The sequence below is a fragment of the Psammomys obesus genome, unplaced genomic scaffold (assembly GCF_907164565.1).
Source record: "Psammomys obesus unplaced genomic scaffold, mPsaObe1.curated_primary_1811, whole genome shotgun sequence".
NCBI classification, from domain to species: domain Eukaryota; kingdom Metazoa; phylum Chordata; class Mammalia; order Rodentia; family Muridae; genus Psammomys; species Psammomys obesus.
This window is the reverse complement of record NW_026590656.1, coordinates 1,606,998-1,629,811: the sequence shown is the minus strand read 5'-3', so window position 1 is coordinate 1,629,811 and position 22,814 is coordinate 1,606,998. Positions and strand designations below refer to the sequence as shown.

Below are 22,814 nucleotides of genomic sequence, written 5' to 3'. Positions count from 1 at the left end.
GAAACAAAGAAAGAAACCACACTTACAGTCTTGAAGGTGATATCCAAGAAATTTAGCATTTGAAGTGATTTCAACAATTATAAATATTGACCTTAGTCTTCCTTCATGAATGCAAACACCTTTGAAATTTTAATCTTTATTGATCATTTGAACATCTTCATACCATTACTGAAGCTGTAAGGCTTTTTAAAATACCTCTTTTAAAGCCATGTTTATATTTTGTTTCAAATAAAAAATGGATTAAAAAATTTGAAACAAACAAACAAACAAAAAGCAAATGTATTCAGTTTCATTACTTAGTAAAACCTACTATTACTTTTTTGATACATCATCCAAAATTTAAAATCTACTGCACCTGTCAGACTGAGCCTTCCACTGGTATGTCTGAAAAAAATGCTTTGAATTTCTTTTATTCATTAACAGTAACAAAATCCCACAAAAGCATTTCTACATTCAAATATAGGATTTAGAGGAAGTCTGAGATCATAACTCAAGGTCATGGTCACTCATATTTGCCTCAGAAATGTCTTATTTTATTTGAGGTGAGAAATGAGTTTTGTGTTGTTATAATGTTAGAGTAACATGGCATGTGCCAGTGTGTGAACAGCATGTGCTAGGACCATACTTTGTGTTCTCTCTCTCTCTCCCTTTCTTTCTCTCTCCTTCCTCTTTCTTTCCTCCTTCCCTTTGTCATCTTCCTTGAATCCCTCCCCATGACCTCCTATTTGTTGCTCATCTATTTATTGATCAGAATGTCACCACAAATGGCATAGAAGTGGATAGAAATAATTTGGATTTCCTAAGTTTAAAGACATTAAAAAAAAAAAAAACAAGAACTGTTTTGCTGTACTGAAAATAACTTTGAACATAAATAAAACACCAACTATCAGAAGGAAATGGGCATTCCTTGTTTACTTTTACCTGTTAAAGTCTGCTTGATTAAATTATAGGACAGAGGAATGCAGAGAAAAGTTAATACAATGGTTAAAACAGTTCTCTGTGTTCTGCTCTTTGAGGTCAATCCAGTTTGGTAGGATGCCTATTCTTTAGATGTCAATGGTCTGGGGACAATGTCAATGTCTCAGGATAATTGTGGATAAGAACATCAAATTAACAAATAAACAAACAAACCAAACAAAACCAACCAAAACCAACCAACCAAACAAACAAACAAATTAAAATGAAAACCAGTAATCCATAGTGAATGAAGTCCTACAGAAGATGAGAACGTTTAGTAGATGCCAGTTTGGATCTGTAGGGTGTCCATTGACCAACATAAGTGCCTTAGTGAAGAGCAAGCTCCTTGGTACAGTGAGTCAAGCCCATAGAAAATGAACTAAATTCACTGGGCTTAGTGCAAGGAGGCACAAACTTGGATATTATGTTTTATGAGAATATTTTTGTTTCATCAGCAATAAGATTTTTTTCCTGAAAACATGTAATTGCTATTTTTATTTTATTTTTATTTATTACATTTTATTCACTTTGTATTCCACCTGTAGCTTCTTCCCTTCTCCCCTCCCACTCTCTCTCTCCCTCCCCCTTCTCCACACATGCCCCTCCCCAAGTCACTGATAGGGGAGGTCTTCCTTTCCTTCCTTCTGATCCTAGTATATTAGGTTTTATCAGGAGTGGTTGCATTGTCTTCCTCTGTGGCCTGGTAAGGATGCTTCCCCCTCAGGAGGAGGTGTTCAAAGAGCAGGCCAATCAGTTCATCTCAGGGACAGTCCCTGTTCCCATTACTGTGGAACCCACTTGGACACTGACCTGCCATGGGTTACAGCTGTATAGTGGTTCAAAGTTATCTCCATGCATGGTTCTTGTTTGGAGTATCAATCTCTGAAAAGACCCCTGTGCCCAGATATTTTGGTTCTGTTGCTCTCCTTGCGGAGCTCCTGTCCTCTCCAGGTCTTACTATTTCCTACTTCTTTCATAAGATTCCCTGAAACTCTGCCTAAAGGTTGGCCATAAGTCTCAGCATCTGCTTTGATACACTTTAGGGTAGAGCCTTTCAGAGGCCCTCTGTGGCAGGCTCCTGACTTGTTCCCTGTTTTCTCCTTCTTCTGATGTTCAGCGTCTTTGCCTTTCTGAATGTGGATTGAGCATCTTAGCCAGAGTCCTCCTTCTTGATTAGTTTCTTTAGGTGTACAGATTTTAGTAGGTTTATCTTATATTATATGTCTAATATACACCCTGTGTGTCTTTCTGCTTCTGGGACACCTTACTCAGCATGATCTTTTCCAGTTCCCACCATTTACCTGCTTTTATGCATTGTTTGGTATGTCTGAGCATTATCAAACTGGTAGAAATTTTATATAGTGTCAAATTCCTTAATTGCCAAAGTAAGACTTTGAATTAAATAGTTCTCAATTGTATGCTTTTTTAGTAGTGTTATAATTAAATATAATTATTGTAAAAATAATAAAAAATGTTATTAAAATAGCACATTCTGTTTTAAATCAAAAGTAGTAGTTAGACAAGTAATATACAAAAATAATTTAAAATTGATTACAAAATGTATTTAGTTAAGGAGTATGTGTGATAAAATTTACTTCAGTAGTTGGAGAATTTCTTACTTATATTTTGAGTTTAATTTTGAGCATAATAAGTAGTAGTCATCAAGCATTTCTTAAGCACACGAAAACTGAGTCAATCTTAAGCACTTTGATAAGCCTTTCCAGAATAAAAATAAATAAATAAAAATAATTTTTCATAGGGGAAAAACCATCATGTAATAACATATTAATCTGACATATGGGTTCAGAGCCCAAACAATTCGGATTACCACCAACACTTTTGTGAATGGGAAAGTTTCATTTTACACATTCAGAGATGCAGATTGTTTGCGTTCTCTATGTCCCGCATTTGTAACTGCATGCATATCCCCAAAGCGCGTGAATTTTAACTATCTGGAGTGGCACATTGTTTCTTGTATCACGTGTTGAATAAAGAAGAAGTCGGTTTTTCACAGAAATGTTATACGCACTGGGTCCTGCCCCTCAGGGAAACCACAAGAGGATTACATTTTTTTTTTTGACTGTAATAGGACAAACCTTACATTAAGCAAAAGTTTCATTATACTTCCAACAGGCTTTAGAATGCTGACGAACAGTCTGTAAAACTTCACTACTGAACAAGTAGATTTAGACAAAGTTTCCAAGATTTGAAATAAGAAGCAAATAAATAGCCATGACAGCTTATCAAACAAGGTTGGACACTGTGCAATTATGCATTTAATTCATTATTTCAAAATTCCCCAGGTAATTCTTAGAACCTGGTGCACCTAGGAGCTATGATATAAATTTCAGGATAATAAAAAAGCATTTCTTACATTGAACATGCTGCTGAAAATCCTACCACCATACCAATTACTTTCAAAGAGCAAAGTAGGAATCAAAGCATAAAGAAGTGAAAATTAATTACTATGTGCAAAAGTCATTTCAATATAATGAGAGAATTTAACACAGGAATTGGAATGAAAAACAATGAATGCTTTCTATTTTAAATATCAGTTACTGTTAAACTCTCTAGTGATCATCCATTTACTTATAACTTAAAGTACTTTAAAAATGGAATGCTGTAGTTCTTGGAATATGGAGATATATTTATCTTTCTATAATAATGGGTTAGTCACATAATTATAGTACTGTATTACAAACTAATAGTGGAGCATTACTGGATAGCTAAACGATAGTTATTAGATGAATACTAAAGACAACATGCTGTAATTAACCATATATTACCTAAAACATAGTTAAATATTATGATGGTTGGTTCTTTTTTGGAGGGATTAAGTTGCTAGTGTAGGCAGTCTTGACAAAGCACAATGTTAGAGAACTGAAAAACTGACTACAAATCTGCAGCAATCAAGACAGAACTGACAGAGCACAATTGATACAGTGATGTAAAACAGATTTCACAGATTGTTTTACTTGTACAAACATCTGACCTTGACAAGGGCGATGAAGTTATCCAGAGAAGAAAGCAATGCCTTTATTATAAATAACACTGGAATAACTGGATATCTATATTACAAAATAAACTACAGTCTCTTCCACTCACTACCATAGAGAAGTTGAAATCATAAGGTTTCCAATGAGAATAACTTTGTGGTTTGAGAGAGTAATAGTGTCACAGGTCACAGTGTGTAGTAATTAGTGCATATTTTAAAATGTGTTCAATATTTGCAGATTAAAATGTACTTTGCCAATAACCACCAATAAGGTGAATACGTAATAGACTGGGATATATCCACAGTATGATATATCAGAAATGCATGGTACTAGAATATGTAAAAAATATCTCCCAATATTTACAGACTATGTGAAAACATCACAGAAGATATATAGCTGTCAGATACATACATGTGCAGTAGGTCATATTGTTAGCTACTCGATAATGGCAAACAGAACAGAAGAACTGAACCAGAATATCCCCCAACGATGAGTTGAATTAGTAAAATTGCTAGCACCAGATACTGGTGAGACTGGACAGCAACCAACAGTAACTTCTGCTGGAAAGCATTTTGGAAAATTCTTAGGCATTTTGACATAAAGTCTAACAGGCAGAAACATCATACATTATATATATATATAAATATAAATATAAATATAAATATAAATATATATATATATGTTTTTTTATCCCTGGCTTTATTTAATAATATTTTTTTGCTATTTAAGGCTCTAATATTAAGTTATATTAAATACTATCTTAAAAACAAACCAAGAATTTCCTTTTTCTTTTTATTGCTGAGTAGTATTTCATTGTGTAAATTTACCACAATTTCTGTATCCATTCCTCAGCTGAAGGACATCTGGGTTGTTTCCAGGTTCTGGCTATTAAGAATTGAGCTGCTATGAACATGGTTGAGCAAATATCCTTGTTGTATACTTGAGCGTATTTTGGATATATGCTTAGAAGTGGTATAGCTGGATCTTGAGTTGGCACTATTACTAATTGCCTGAGAAAGTGCCAGATTGATTTCCAAAGTTGTTGTACAAGTTTACATTCCCACCAGCAGTGGAAGAGGGTTCCCCTTTTTCTACATCCTCTCCAGCATGTGTTGTCACTTGAGTTTTTTATCTTGGCCATTCTCATGGTTGTAAGGTGGAATCTCAGGGTCATTTTGATTTGCATTTCACTGATGACTAAGGACACTGAACATATCTTTAAACTCCTACACAGATGTAGCCAATGGCAGCTCATTGTCCAAGTTGGTTCCTTAGTAATGGGAATAGGGACTGTTGGTGACTTGAACTCAGTGGCTGGCTCTTTGATCACCTTCTCCTGAGGGAGGGACAGCCTTACCAGGCCACAGAGGAGGACAATGAAGCCATAACCGATGAGACCTGATAGGCTAGAGTCAGATGGAAGGGGAGAAGGTCCTCCCCTATCAGTGGACTTGGAGAGGGCCATGGGAGGAGGTGAGGTCAGGAGGGTGGAATTGGAAAGGGATGAGGGACAGGGCTACAGCTGGGATACAAAGTGAATAAATTATAATTGATAGTAAATAAATAAATTTAAAAACTAAACCAAAGAAAGGGTACAATTGTGAGATTAAAGTGTCCATGAAGTCTAGTACAGAGTTCAAAAAATATAAGATGCCCATTAAATCTGATTAAATCTGCTGATATGTAGAAACTCACATTTCTAAAATGATTATTTATACTCTGTTGAGAGTATATATTCTTATATTAGACATATTCTTGTGAACAGAATCATGTCTATATACTGCTTTATTTTTTTCACCCAAACCATTTCACTTGCCTGATTAGCATTTTTTCTGTTAAGAGTATTTCCTGTTGCCCTGAACTGAAAATTGAGAGCAATGTACATCAAGGTCTCAGACACTCTGTTTTAAATTTTAGTACACAGATGAATAATTAAGTATCCCAGTTATCACTGCATTTTGCTTCTGCTTTGGTTTTGAAATTTAAATCGGTAACTCTCATCTTGGAAGTAGTCCACCTATTTTGGCACTAGATGATAAGTGAAGCCTATCCAATGTTAAAGTAATGGATGGTCAGAAAAAAAATCAGAAAGATCATATACAAACTATAATTTATTTCACACTTACATTTGCAAATGTTGAGACATCCATAGGACACTTAAAGTCATAAGTGCTTTCAGTGGTGCTAGATATTTCATAATAACATGATGCAACATACACATAATTACTAAAATGTTGGAACTAAAATGTTTATTTTAGGATTCAGAAACAACACAAAAGAATTAGTTACTTCTAATGCACATAGTTTAAAAATTAGATATATCCTTATTTTATACATTACAATTGCTGTCCAATGTCCAATTAATTTTAACATTTAAATGGAAAGAAAAACATTTTTATAGAGTAATAGTTATATTTGTTTACATGAATACATTATGCATTGCTGAAATCGGATTAAACACAGCTATCTTATAAGGCCTTCATTGTTGTGGCCTTAAAGAAACACTATAAGTCATTTCTTCTAGCATAACATGATCATTATCATTGTCTGTGATCCATCTGCTTGGAAAACATATACCCCAGTATCAAATCTCCTTACTATACCTTAGAATCCATTGAGCAACAGCTATGCAATCCCACCTTCTCCATCCCATTATGCCTTTGTAACCACTTTGTTCCAAACTTCTATAGGTCAGCTGTGTTTTTATTTCAATTGAATGAGAGCATGGACTTACTATTTATGCAACCTACACCAGACCAGTCTACAATTGGCAGTGTTGACATCCATATGTACCTTGAGGAGATTAAATTTCTTAGAGCACATTAATTTAGTTACTATCTCATTATTTAAACGCATTTTGTTCCATCATTAAAGCTGACAACTGTCCTTTACACTACTGCATATGAGATGAATTGTTGTATATTATAATACTAAGAATAAGCAAGGGGCACATGGATCCTGTAAAGCAGGAATGTACTATCTTATGTGGAGAAGGACCATAGTTACCCCAAACATCCTATATTCCTGAGGACCATGAAATGAATGTGTGTGTGTGTGTGTGTGTGTGTGTGTGTGTGTGCGCGCGCGCGCATGTGCTTGTGTGGTGTGTGATTTATGTGTTTGAGGCATATATATATATATATGCTCATACATGCACATTCGTGCACACATGTGTGGAAGCCAGAGGAGAGCATTGAGTGTTCTATTATATCACCTATTGATTTATTCCTTTGAGACAGGCCCTCAAGACTATATATCTACTGTGTGTGGCTTATGCACTGACTCTAACACTCTCCAATCCACCCAGTTTTTGTATAGTATATATAGCTATTAAATTGCTTAAAGTTAAAAGTTAAGGATCACGTAAAAAACACTTTCGGAACTGGAGAGATCCTCAGAAGTTAACAACACTGTCTGTTCTTCCCCAAATGTCCTTAGTTTAATTCCCAGCAACCACATGGTGGCTGACAAGCATCTATAGTGAAAGCTGGTGCCCTCTTCTGGTGTGCAGTCAGAACACTGTATAAATAATAAAAAATAATCTAAAAAAAAGATAAAAAACACTTTTTGGTAATAATTAATAGATTATTGAACCTATATTTCTCAATTATTCTGAAGAAGTTCACACAAAATATTAGCACAAGAGTATGAGATTTTTAAATATTTGTTGTTGTAAAAGGTTTTTTTTTTTTTTTTTTCTTAAAGATTTTAACCAGGAGGTACATAGGCAGAGGCAGCCAGATCTCTGTGAGCTCAAGGCCAACCTGGTCTACAAATCAAGTCTAGGACAGCCAAGTCTACACAGAGAAACCCTCACCCTCCAAATATTTTTTCATTCAGCAAGTGTGCAAGAAGGTACTCTACACGCTATTGAAAGAGAAACCCGGACATCAACCCAGACATAACCCTCCATTTACAGTCTCTATTGCCTGCAAGATTCCCTGGGGCTATGGTGATGCAGAACTTGTGGGTGTGGCTAAACAATGTTTCCTTTAATTTCAGGTGCTGTGCCACGGGTGGGATGCCTTACACTGCCTGGAAGGAGAGAATGGATAGCCCAGAGATCTAGGATAGAACCAAACACGTCTAGGGAAAAAAAAAATCAATGCTATTCTGCTATACTAATAGGTCAATTGACTTTTCTAATTCTCATCAAAGAGGCTTCCTCTGGCAGCTGATAGGAGTGGGTAGAGAGACCCACAGTCAAACATTATGCAAAGATGGAAAGAGAGTCTAAACCGGAGGAGGTTTCCCTCTGAGTATGGGGAACCCACGAACAGGGGTAGGAGACAGAGATAGAGGACACCCGGAGAACATGGCCCACTGAATCAACTAAGCAGTGTGCATAGGGCCTTACAGAGACTCAAGTGGTAAGCAAGGAGACTGCAAGGGTCTGTATTGAGTTCTCTACCTACATGTCATGGCTGTTAGCTTGGTGTTTTGTGAGACTGCTAACCCTGACTGCTGCCTGCTTGTGAGACTTTTTTCTGCCTTTTGGGTTGTCTTGTTCAGCTTCAGTATGAGGGCTTTCATTAACTAGGCTGGTGGCCAGTAAGTCACAGGATCTTCCTATTTTCCCATTCTACCTTCTCTCCCACAGCACTGAAGATACAAACATGAGGTAAGTCACGATTAGCTTCTATAAGATGTTGTTTTATGCACTCATATTCTTTTGTCAGTAAGTCAAGAACTCTTACTGAGCTCTTAAGAGATTCCATCTTTTAAATACTTACCTAACAACAGTTATTTTTAACTTTATTTTTAATTATTGTTGCCTTTCACAAAGCCACTGCAGCAGATATATTTTGGAGTGTACTTTCCCTAACAGAAATTAAGTAATTCATCTTTTTTTTTTTTTGAATTTTCGAAACAGGGTTTCTCAATATGTAGCTCAGGCTGTCCTAGACCTCATTTTGTAGACCAGGGTAGCCTTGAACTCACATAGACCCACCTGCCTTTACCTGCCAAATGCTGGGATTAAAGGCATTTTCCATTGTGCCCATCTAAGTAATCCATCCTAAATCATCAAAAGTTAATTTATTTGTTGAGTTAAGAATGTTTGTGCAAAAAAAAGGAAGAATGTTTGTGCAATAGTTATGAGCATTCTTCCTTTCAATAATTTTTAATAAAACTTTCCATGATTGTCTTGAGAGAGATCCCCATTATTCTGGTACTTCACAATTCTGTGGGTGAGGATAGTCTTTGGATGGCATTGAGGCTCTTAGACACTGTGCAATACTGGGAATATTAGGTCAGGGTACTATGGCAGGACAAAGCACTTCTTTATGCCTGTTTATCTATATTCTATATCTTATCCATGTCTGATTTCCCAGAATGCCTACTATAACCAGTACTCCTCTATAGCTGTCTCTTTTCATTTTCTGAACTTTTTCTTCTTAGTAGATGTATTTTTGTGGTCATGTCATGTAAGTTTGGGAAAATAGAGACGTTAGAATAACTCATTATCTTACCTTCAAGTATCTGACTACAATGAAGTTAGAGCATGTTGATTTTTTTTCTTTTTACAGGCTCATAGTATAGGCACCATTTTACTGGTTAATGTGTCAAAGGTAGTTATGAGGGGACTTATAACACAGTATAGAAAGAAGCACTCACCTGAGGTCTTGGGATGGCTCTGCTCTGATGTGAGGTGTTTCCACAGAGTGTCCAAATACTGCTCCTTCAGTTCCTGGGGGCAGCATGAGCACAGCTATCAGGATAAGCAAGAATGTACACACACAGTAGCTTTCCTCTGAGTCTATGCATTAAATATTCTTCCCTCAAATTATTACTGCTTTCGATAGAGACAATTCACCTTCTGTTCTGATCAAAGAACAAAGACCTGTCTCTTTCATTGCTTTGTTTCACAGTTAAGTGGATTTAAGAAATAGGATAGACTGGAACACTCAGGTCAGATTTTCCATATCGCAGAGGGCATGATGAAACTGCCATGGTGATCCAGGGCAGCACAGTGCTAGACATTTATAGACAGGTTTCAAACAGCACTTAGGCACTCTGTATCAGAGAGCTTTGCAGAGGTTATCAGAAAGCACAGAACTCTATGACACTTTGACTTCTGTGGAGTTAAGGCACTATCTAAAACTGAGAGCCACTTTAATTCATTTCATTATAGCTGAGTTCATCTGAGGTCATTGTTGTCTGAAGAGGTCAGGGAGTCCAGCATCTTGTTCAAATAGTTGAGTGATGCCTGAACTGAACACACTTACTGAGTCTGCTTGATTTTTCCAGGCTGCTAAAGCTTTTCTGGAATTTAAGTGAGAAAAAGAAGGTGAAGTGAAGTATTTGTTTTAAAGGTGTAATGACAAAAATCTCTGCAAAATAAAATTCATTTAAATGTAGATTTTTTTTCAGATTAGACTTTATTTTCTTTTGATTTAGTGTTTCCTATATATTTTGATGTAAAAATGTCATGCTTACTCCATAAATGTAACAAACTATATTAATAATACAATGGAATTCGATGCTGTACATTGAAATCTGAACAAATATGGTTGTGCTTATTGTGGAGGGAAATATAAAACATGTCAATTCTGCAAGCAGCAATGACATTGTTAAGAGGAAATTGGAGCTAAAATTTAAAATATCTTAAAGTAACTGACTATAAAGGAAAATGGATTAGATCTACTTAATGATAGTTTAAAATAAATTTAAGGCACACCTGGATGTGGAGTCATGGAAGAAGAATATTTTCTTCTTATTTTTCACCATTTGTTTATTTGTTTAATCACTTTCAAGGATGGAAATAGTATTCCCTTCACATTATGGTCCAGTGGCAAAACTACTGGATTTTTCCATGGTAAACTCCTAGATTATAGCTTTTACTTCATGAACTAAAAGCAATTGGTGTCTCTCTGTCTCTGAGCTTTAATGGATATTTTCTCCCATAAGAAAAACTCTGTAGGACACTCACTGCTTTTTTATGATCTCCTTTAATTCAGAACACTCATTTCTTTAAAGGATTCATTCTTTTGATATTTTGATTTTGCAAGTGGAAAATGTCTTATTATCAGTCCTGAAAGGTAAAATAATGGATGCAGCTAACGTAGTAATTCTGTGATTTGGATGGGGGTGACATTTGAAAAACTATCCCCAGATGCAAATTTACATATCTCAAGGAGAGTGACTGACATTTTAATACAGATTGTAACATCCTGATAGGATAGTTATCCTTGTGCAAAGTTCAAATGCTAATCTCTAGTACTGTGTGATTATGAAAATTTCCCAGACAAAGTGACAGAAATATAACTAAAGAAAAAATTATATATATATAATGCTGGTTCACACCACTAGTAATAGTACAGAATCTGTAAGGCTGAAAGAAAACGTAGAGAACTACTAAAATATCACTTTATCAATAAAGATTAAATCCAAATTAACAAAATTATGGATGAAAAGGAGGATGTGACAACAAACACTGAGGAAATCCAAAGAATTAGAAGGACATACTTTAAAAACCTGCATTCCACCAAATTGGAAAATCTAAAACTAATGGCTAATTTTCTTGATACTTATCTCCCAGCAAGGTTAAATCAAGATCAGATGAGCAATTTAAATGGAACTCCAACCCCTAGTAAAGTAGAAGCAGAAATTAAAGGTCTACCTATCAAAAATAAAAAATAAATCTCAGGTACTGAAGTGGAAATTTCTGCTTTCCTTGAAGACTGAATTTTGTCATATGATGTTTTGCTACAAACTGGACATGTGATGGTTTGCCCAGGTTGACTGGTAGGAGAGCACATGATGTTTTTATTTTATTTTTATTTTTTTTAATTATTATTGAGAGACAGAAGACTTAACAATCAGTGGGTATTGTTTTAAAGTTTAAAGCACAAGCCTGAACTAAGGCCAGCTAGATGGAGACATGTCTAACCACCTGCAGGGAAGAACTAGCCTTACTGCATTCTTTTCTTGCCCACTAAAGATACAGTTGCTAGGAAACCTGCCCCTCTCCCCTAGGACAGCCAAACAATGGAAGTTAGACCTTTAATTTTGGGGGCCTTCCCGTAATCAATCAGTTCAAAATGCAGCATCCCCTCTTGAGTTTCAATCAACAGACACTTGCCAGGCAGGAGTCCCCCTACTTTGGGCATGTTATGACCAGAATCTTTAAATCACCCACCTAACCTGAGCACAGGGCTGTCAGCTCTCACCACTTCAGTGGTAAGGGTATGTGAGCCCAAGCTGTAGCTTGTAATAAAAAGATCCTCATGTGTTTTGCAATAGACTTGACTCCTGGTGGTGGTCTTTTAGGGTATCTCAAATCAGGCACAACATTATCATTTATTACAATTTATTCAGTTTGTATCCTGGCTGTACCTCCCTCCTTCCTCTGCTCCCAAACCCCCTCTTTCCCTCCTCTCCCCTTATGCCACTCCCCTAGTCCATTGATAGGGAAGGTCTTTCCCCTTCTATTTGAGCCTAGCCTATTAGGTCCCATAAGGACTGGTTGCATTGTTCTTCTGAAGTCTGGCAAGGCTGCACCCCCAGGGGGAGGTGATCAGAGAGCCTGTCACTAAGTTTATGCCAGAGAAAGCTCCTGATCCACTTATTAGGGAACCCAATTGGAGACTCAGTCTATGGGCTAAATCTGAGCAGGAGTTTTAGGTCCTTCCCATGCATTGTCCTTGTTTGGGGTATCATTCTCTGCAGGGCCCCCCAGGGCTTAGGTTTTTGAGCTATGTTGCTTTCCTTTTGGAGCTCCTGTCCCCTCCAGGTCTTTTATCTCCCCCTTCTTTCATAAGACTCCCTGCATTCTGCCCAAAATTTGGCTATTAGTCTCAGCCTCTGATTCAATACCTCAATCAGTAGAGTCTTTCAGAGGCCAACTGTGGCAGGCTCCTATTCTGTTATCTATCTTCTCCTGCTTCCAATCTCCATTACATTTGTCCTTCTGAATGAGCATCTTCCTTAAGGTCTTCCTTGTTGTTTAGCTTCTTTAAGAATATAGATTTTAGTATGTTTATCCTATATTATATGGCTAATATCCACTTATGAGTGAGTATATACCATGTGTGTCTTGCTGTGAGATCTTACATGTAAGAAGAATATCTTTGGTCTGCAAAGAACATCTGTGTGTGGACTCTAAGTAGAGGGCAAAGAGTCCCAAAAACAGTGAGACATCAATCTATGGATCAACATCACTGTGGTGATCTTCATGCTTTGACACTTGACTTCACAGAGAGAAACATTCCAGAGAGCTTCCCTGGACAATGCAGCTGAGTCCACGGCTTTCACTGACTTCATGTTGCTTCTTGGTGTTGGCCTTTGGACTGGAGTGCTGGTATCTTGATGACTGACCTGGTAATCCCCTAATGACCCATCAACCCTAAACAGCAGTAAAGAGGTAAATGAAGACTACAGCCCTTTTTCCTACTAATCTCTTATCTAAGGTTGCAGGGAGGGTGAAGGAGGGTTGGACATGAAGTTAAGGTGCTTAAGAACTCTAAGTTGGGGGAGCCCCTGAGTCCATGTCAGAGACATCCCCTGCTCCCCTTTTTAGGAAACCCATAAGAAGACTGAGCTGTCCGTGAGTTTTATCTGAACAGTGGGTCTAGGTCCTCTCCATGCATGGCCTGTGGTTGATACATCAATCTCTTAAGGATTCCCTGAGCCTAGACTCTTTGGCACTGTTTGTCTCCTTGTGGGGCTCCTGTCCTCTCCAGGTCTTTCCATCTCCCAGTCTTCCCTAAGATTCCCTGCACTCTGCCCAGAGTTTGGCTATGAGTCTCAGCATCTGCTTTAATGCCCTGATGGGTAGAGTCTTTCAGAGGCCCTCTGTGGTAGGCTCTGGTGAGGTGGACTAACAAGACCACAGAGAAAGAGGACCCAGACAGTCCTGATGAGACCTAATAGGCTATGTCAGATAGTAGGGGAAAAGGACCTCCCTTATCAGTTGACAAAGGAAGGGACATGGCTGGGGGAAGGTGGAAGAATGTATGGGACCAAGAGAAGATGAGGGCAGGGGATACAGCAAGGATACAAAGTGAATAAATTGTAATAAATGATAATAATAAAGAAAAATAAAAAAGAACACTAAATAAAGTAGGTTTGGTGAAAAATCTAAACCTACAGATGGTGTTTCCCACAAGGTTTAAATGGTTTTAGTGAGGAATAATATCAGGCTTTCAAAAAACATTTAATACCAATACTCCTCAAGTTATTTCACAAAATAGCAACAGAAAGGACGTTGCCCAATTTATTTTACACTGATACCCAAATCACATAAAGACACAACAAAGAAAATGAATTACAGACTGATTTCCCTTATGAACTTAGGCACAAAATTTTTCAATAAAATGCTTGCAAACTAAAACTGAGAATACATCAAAAACTCATCCATCATGTTCAAGTAGGCTTCATCCCAGAGTTGCAAGAATGGTTCAACATCTGTAAACTGAAAAACACAATTCACCATATTAACAAACTGAAAGACAGAAACTACATAATCACCGCATTAGATACAGAAAAGCCTTTTTCAAAATCCAACACTCCTTCATGACGAAGCTTTTGGTGAGATTACAGATATAAGGAACAAACATCAATACAACAAAGGCAGTTTACAGAAAACCCGCAGCCAACATCAACCTAAATGGACAAAAACTTAAAATCATTTCACAAAAATCAGGAGCAAGGCAAGATTATCCACTCTCTCCATACCCATTTAATGAGGTACTTGAAGTCTTAGCAGAACAATAAAAATCTGAAGGAGATCCAGGTGATATAACTTGGAAGGGAAGAAGTCAAAGATATCCTATTTTTGCAGATGATATGATAATATATATATAAGTGACCCTAAAAATTCCACCAGGGTGCTCCTACAGCTGATAAACACTTTCAGAGATGTGGCAAGGTGGCTAGATACATATTAGCTAAAAAAAATCAGGAGCCTGTTGAAATATAAATGACAAATGGGCTGAGAAAGAAATCAGAGTGCATGTGTATGGTTTGTGTGTATGTGTGCGTGTGTGATGAAACTTTTACAATAGCCTCAAATAAAATAAGATAAAATAAAATAAAATTGGTTATTTTGATTTTTTACCTTTAAATCATATTTTATATTTATGGTTGTAAGCCTAGCCTTTAACAGCTGAGCCATCTGAGGTCCTAAATCAAATGGACCTAATAAATATCTTTCACACAATTCAAATTCAAAAGAGTATAATTTTTTTTTCAGCCCCTCATGGGACCTTTCCAAAAGAAATCATATAGTTGGTCACAAAGCAAGCCTCAAAAGATACAAGAAGTTTGAAATAATCCCTTGTATCCTATCTGACCACCATGGTCTAAAGCATGACCTCAACAACAAGAGAAATAGCAAAAAGCCTACAAACACATGGAAACTGAACAATGTGCTACTCAATTACAACTGGGTTAGGAAAGATTTAAAAAAAGAAATTAAAGACTTCCTAGAATTCAATGAAAATGAAGGCAGCACATACCCAAACTTAGGGAACACAATGAAAATAGTGCTAAGAGGAAAGTTCATTGCACTAAGCACCTTCAAGAATAAATTTGAAACGTCTCATACAAGGAACTTAACAGCTCACCTGAAAGCCCTAGGGGGGAAAAAAAGATAAAAAAGAAAAAAAAAAAACAAGAAGCAGACACACCCAAGAGGAATAGACAGCTGAAAATATTCAAGCTCAGGGCAGAAATCAACCAATTAGAAACAAATAAAACAATTCAAAGAATCAATGAAACCAAGAACTGGTTCATTGAGGAAATCAACAAGCTAGACAAGCCCTTAGCCAAACTAAGTAAAAGGCAGGGAGGAACTTCCAAGTCAGCAAAATCAGAAATGAACAGAGAGACATAACAAAAGACACTGAGGAAATCCAAACAATAATTAGGTCTTACTACAAAAGCCTATTCGGCACAAAATTGGAAAATCTAAATGAAATGGACAATTTTCTTAAGAGATTCCACTTACCAAAATTAAATCAAGATCAGGTAGAAAGATTGAATAATCCTATATTCCCCAAGGAAATAGAAGCAGTCATCAAAATGTCTCCCTTCAAAAAAACCCCAGCGCCAGATGGTTTCAGCACAGACTTCTACCAGATCTTCAAAGAAGTGCTAACTCCAATTCTCTTCAAACTATTCCACAGAATAGAAACAGAAGGAACATTACCAAACTCATTCTATAAAACCACAGTCAGCTCGATACATAAACCACACAAAGACCCAACCAAAAAGAGAACTTCAGACTTATCTCTCTTATGAACATTGATGCAAAATATTCAATAAAATACTTGAAAACTGAATCCAAGAACACATAAAATATATCATTCACCATGACCAAGTAGGCTTTATCTCAGGCATGCAAGGGTGGTTCAATATACGGAAATCCATCAATGTAATCCACCATATAAACTAACTGAAGGAGAAAAAAAAAGCATGATCATCTCCTTTGATGCTGACAAAGCATTTGACAAAATCCAACACACATTCATGTTTAAAGTCTTGGAGAGATGGCACAAGACACATACCTAAACATACTAGGCAATATACAGCAAGCCTATAGCCAGCATCAAACTCAATAGAAAGAAACTTAACTTAATCCCATGAAAATCAGGGACAAGGCAAGGCTGCCCACTATCTCCATCTCTCCAACGTTGTACTTGAAGTCCTAGCTACAGTAATAAGACAACTAAAGGAGATCAAGTGGATACAGATCAGAAAGGAAGAAGTTAAAGTATCACTATTCACAGATGATATGAAAGCATACAAGAGTGACGCAAAAAAAAAAAAAAAATGTAACCAGAGAACTCCTTCACCTGATAAACACCTTCAGCAAAGTGCCTGGATAGAAAATTAACTCAAAAAAAAAATCAGAACCCCTCCTATGCACCAAAGACTAAAGGGCTGAGAAAGAAATTAGGAAAACAACACCCTTAACAATAGCCACTAAAACCATAATGTACCTTGGTGTGACTCTAACCAAGCAAGTGAAAAACCTGTTTGAAAAAAAAAAACTTCAAGTCTCTGAAGAAAGAAATTGAAGTAGATATCAGAAGATGGAAAGATCTCCCATGCTCATTTATAGGTAGGATTAACATAGTGAAGGTGACCATTCTGCCAAAAGCAATCTATAAATTCCTATCAAAATACCAACACAATCTCTTTACATACATTGAAAGAAAAATTCTCAACTTCATATGGAAAAACAAAAAACCCAGAATTTCCAAAATGGTCCTGTACACCAACAGACCATTTGGAGGTATCTCCATCCATGATCTTAAGCCGTAATAAAAACTGCATGGTATTGGCACAGAAACAGAATTGTCAATCAATGGAACTGAATAGAAGACTGAGAAATAAACCCACACACCTTTGGGTGCTTGATTTTTTACAAAGAAGCCAAAAGCATTCATTGGCAAAAAGACAGCATCTTCAATAAATGGTGTTGGTACAACTGGATGTCTACATGTAGAAAAATACAAACAGAACCATAGTTATCACCCTGCACCAAACTAAAGTCCAAGTGGATCAAAACCAGACACACTAAATAGGTTCGAAGAAACAGTGGGCAAGAACCTAGAACTCATTGGCACAGGAAACAACTTCCTGAACAGAACATCAACAGCACAGGCTCTATGATCAACAATCAATAATTGGGACCTCATGAAACTGAAAAGCTTCTGTAAAGCAAAAGACACTGTTGTTAGAACACACTGATAGCCTACAGACTGGAAAATGATCATCACCAACCCTATATCTGACAGAGGGCTAATATCCAGAATTAATAAAGAACTCAAGCAGTTAAAAAGCAACAAATCAAGCAATCCAATTAAAAAATGGGGTACAGAGCTAAACAGAGACTTCTCTGTAGAGGAATATAGAATGGCAGAGAAACACTTAAAGAAATGCTCAATGTCCTTAGCCATCAGAGAGATGCAAATCAAAACAACCCTGAGATTTCCCCTTACACCCTTCAGAATGGTTAAGATAAAAAACATAAGTTATATCACATGCTGGAGAGGATGTGGAGAAAGGAGAACCCTCCTCCATTGCTGGTGAAAATGTAAACTTGGAAATCAATCTGGTGCTTTTTCAATTAGGAATAATGCTACCTCAAGATTCAGCTATACCACTTGTAGGAATATATCCGAAATATGCTCAGTTACTCAAGAAGGACATTTTTCAACCATGTTTGTAGGAGCTTTATCTGTAACAGCCAGAACGTGGAAACAACTCAGATGTCCCTCAATGGAGGAATGGATACAGAAACTGTGGTACATTTACACAATGGAATACTGCTCAGCAATTACAGACAAGAAAATCATGAAATTTGCAGACAAATGTTGGGATCTAGAAAAGATCATCATGACTGAGGTATCCCAGACACAGAAAGTTACAAAGGGTATATACTCACTTATAAGTGAATATTAGGCATATAAGATAGGACAAACATACTAAAATCTGTACACCTAAAGAAGCTAAACATGAAGGGGTTCCGGGGTAAAATGATAAACCCTCCCTTAGAAAGACAAATGAGTGGACATTGGAAGTAGCAGAAAATAAGAAACTGGTCAGGAGCCTACCAAAGAGGGCCTCTGAAAGATTCTACCTAGCAGTATATCAAAGAAATGCTGAGACTCATAACCAAAACTTAGGCAGAGTGCAGGAAATCATATGAAAGAAGGAGGAGTTAGTAAGACCTGAAGAGGACAGGAGCTCCAAAATGACCGAATATTCTGGGCATAGGGGTCATTTTTGAGATTGATTCTCCAACCAAGAATCATACATAGATATAACCTAGAACCCCTCCTCAGACGTAGCCCATGTCAGCTCAGCACCCTGTTAAAGAGAACAGGGACTGTCTCTGACATGAACTCACTGGTGGGCTCTATGACCCCCCCCACCCTGAGGGAGGGGCAGCCTTGCTAGGCCACAGAGGAGGACATTGCAGCCAGTCCTGATGAGGTCTGATAAACTAGGTTCAGATGAAAAAGGGGGAGGACCTCCCCTATTAGTGTACTTAGAGAGGGGCAGGGAGGAGATGAAAGAGAGAGGGAAGGTGGGTTTGGGAAGGAATGAGGGAGTGGGATACAGCTGTGATACAAAGCAAATAACCTATAATTAATATAAAAAATAAAAATTATATAAAAGAGAAAGACTCTCAAAAAAATTTTATTTTATTATAATTTGGTAGGGGGAATAAGCTCTCAACAAAACAACCCAAATTTAAAACCTAAAAACTGAAAATGGGTTATTTCTAACCAAGCAACTAAAGACTTTCATGACAAAATCTTTAAGACATTAAAGAAAGAAATTGAAGCTATCAGAAGATCGAAAGGTCTCCTATGTTGATGAATTGATATTATTAATATAGAAAAAATGGCTAGCAAACAAAAAAACAGTCTACAATTACAAGACAATTCCTATCAAAATTTCAACACAAGTTTTCACAAATCCTGAAGGGAAAATTTCCAACTTTATATAGCAACACAAAAACTAAGATTAGTTAAAATAATCCTGAAAAAACAAAAACAAAAACAAAAATTGTTGGAGGTATCAACATCCCCAACCTCAAGTTGTACTAAAATGTGTATTAATAAAACCACAGTATTGGCACAAAAGTAGACACATTGATCAATGGAATCGAATTGAACACCTAGACTTTGGCAATAATTAATAATCACTGAAACAATCATGATAGGTGTAAGATCAAAACTGTGCAATCCAAGTGCTCACTTTAAACATGGGAATTCAAATGCTAAAACATAATTTTCCTTTAACTGGGAATTCCCTCAACTGCCAACTGCTGTATTTGTCAAATTTGACAGGCTACTGAGTCAGTTACGAAATTCAAATAAATAAGTAATTTTAATTATTTTTTATGCTTTTAGGTGATATAGACTAAAATAAATTAAATATTCAAATATTTAAGTTGTATTCACATGAATGCAAAATTAAATGAAGCACTATAAATTGATCTATAAACATAATTATGATAATTGGTCAATATTTATTGTGTTATAGAAAAACATCTCATTTGTCTCATTTTGGAATGTTTTGATAATCTCACTTGATAAATTATACAAAAATAAGTATTATGTAAGTTCATGTACACAAGAACATATAAGATATTGGTTAGAATACTATTTTATATATATATGTCAAAAAATCACATTTAATTAGATAGATATAACAACAGAAATTATATGTATCTAATTTTTTCTCTTCCTCCCTCTCTTTCACTTCCGACTCCTAGAGACAAGGTCTCAATACTGAGCTCTGGCTGACATGGAACTCATTAAGTATAATGTTTGCCATATGATAGAGGCCCAACATGTCCTACCTCCTAAGCCATGGGATTAGATATATGTTTATGTATATGCATATATATACACACACACACACACACACACACACACACACACACACACCTTAAAGGAAGTTATATCATTTAAAGTGACAGTTCTACCCACAAGAGTCATAGATGAAAGGATTCCTAGTACTATACACAAAAAATTTTCTTTCAAATGGTTGGTCTTGGTAGTTTAAGTACCATTAGAACAGAATAGATTATCAACGTAGCCTTTGGTTGCTTTTCTGAGATTTAGGTTAGGCCCTGATACCTGAAGATGCCCTTGAGGACATATACTTTGAATAATTTGAGCTTTATTGGACCTGAAACTCTTGAGGTCTGGCTTCTTCTTCTTTTTTTTTTTTTTTCTAGGTTCATTTATTTATTTATTTTTTCTTTATTAATTACACTTTATTCACTTTGTATCCTCCCTGTGGTTCTCTCCCTCCTCCTGTCCCAATCCCTCCCTTCCTCCACCCTCTGAAGGCATGCCCCTCCCCAAGTCCACTGATAGGGGAGGACTTCTTTTCCTTCCTTCTGATCCTAGTCAATTAGGTCTCATCAGGAATGGCTGCATTGTCTTCTTCTGTGGCCTGGGAATGCTGCTTCCCTTCTTTGGAAGCAGCAAAGACTACGTAGGTTGCCAAGGAAGAGAAGCAATTAAACAGTTCTATAATACCAATGAATCATATTTTCCAGCATGATATAGGAAAAGGTACAGTATGGGGCACTTACACTTGGTGATAACTAATAGCTTGATAGTTGGACTCGAGGCCCACTCAAAAGTAGAGAAGACAAGACTAGTATTAGACACATAGCCAACTTCCCTGAGAGAATGAAGTCATGGACCTTAAAAAAGAATCCAGTACCACCATTATGCTAGACCGGCCTAATTTCTTATTATTTTCTAAATACTATATTTATAACCACAGATAAGTATAGCTTCCACCCTCTCATCAAAGGAGACTTTCTCTACAGAAAGTAGAGACTACCACAGAGAACATCACAAGTTGACCCAATGCAAAGATCAACAGATCATGTGGAGTCCAGCCCCACTGGTTATATGCAGCATAGCTCTTGCATCAGGAAACATTGCAGAAGGGCAGAATCAGGAAGTAATCTATGAAACAGTCTACCTTAAAACTGACTGCACAAAGAAAATGGAAGTAATAGCATTATTACTGATACCCTAACATGAAAGAGAAAAAAAAATCTGTGGTGTTACTCTCTTAGGTAAAGAACTGCAGGGAAAGAATGAATGAGGAGCTGAAGAGTATTAGGTGCTCCCAGGGATGGAATATTTTCTTATTGCTTGATTCAGAGTGGTCAGTCTTGAAATATATACACACAAACAACAAGAAGCAGATTTGATAGGTTGTAGTTGTATATTTGCTCATACATATGCATGTAATAGATTAATAAATATATACTATAATATAACACTAATTGACTAAAAAAGACTTTCAAACTTTAATTCTCTTTGGGAAGAATAAAAAACAGGGTTAAGCAAAGAAAAAAACTGGGAGGGTCTAGAGGAAGGAGGTGAGTGATGCAGCTCTATATAAATGAAAAAATATTTTTGAAAAAATGGCAACCATCTTCAGTATATATTTCATCTTTTATATATGTTGAAATAGTATAAGTAGTATTTTTGGCTCAAGTTATCAATTAAAGGACATGTGGACATATAAATGCATATGTATATACAAACATATCACACAAATATATATATATATATATACACATACACATACACAAACCTACTTGCATCTCACCTGTATAACAGTTGTAAATAGGTTTCTGCACCTTATAACAGTTAACAGCTTATAACATATAACAGTTGTAATTAGGTTCTGCCCAGTTATCAATACTTCAGCAATCTAACTGTATTCTCAGTTTTCTCCTACTTATTTCTCCTACATTTTAAGGATAGTTTTCTCACTTTTTTTTATAGCAACTGCAAGTTATTTATTTCCTGTACATATTTAGGATTTGCCACCTCTAATTCTAATTCGGAAACTCTCATCTAAATTGTGAATGTTTACATGTAACACATCTCCAAACCAATCACATGTAGTCTTTATACTATACTATACTATACTATACTATACTATACTATACTATACTATACTATACTATACTATACTCTTGGGAAGAGTACTGTGTCTTAGATATTAGAAGTAATTCATGCAGGACATAAGAAAGCAACAGATCTCACTACAGATGGTTGTTAGCTACCATGTGGTTGCTGGGAATTGAACTCAGGAACTTTGGAAAAACAGCCAGTGCTTTCAACCTCTGAGCCATCTCTCTAGCCTCACCCTGCACAAAACTAAAGTCCAAGTGGATTGAAGACCTCAGCACAAAACCAGACACACTAAATCTGTTAGAAGGAAAAGTGGGGAACAGCCTAGAACTCATGTACAGGAGACAACTTCCTGAACAGAACACCAACAGCACAGGCTCTAAGGTCAATAATCAATAAGTGGGACCTCATGAAACTGAAAAGCTTCTGTAAAGCAAAAGAC

The 22,814-nt window shown here is 36.5% G+C and overlaps 1 protein-coding gene across 2 annotated transcripts in view; it reads right to left on the bottom strand.

Annotated features, from left to right (window-relative positions):
- Sgcz (sarcoglycan zeta) overlaps positions 1 to 22,814 on the bottom strand; it is a 404,776-nt gene that overhangs the window by 4,564 nt on the left and 377,398 nt on the right. For both annotated transcript variants that reach the window (XM_055608087.1, XM_055608088.1), the window contains one exon: positions 9,570 to 9,642. In XM_055608087.1, coding sequence (XP_055464062.1) covers positions 9,570 to 9,642 — 73 coding nt within the window. The remainder of the gene's footprint in view (positions 1 to 9,569; positions 9,643 to 22,814) is intronic.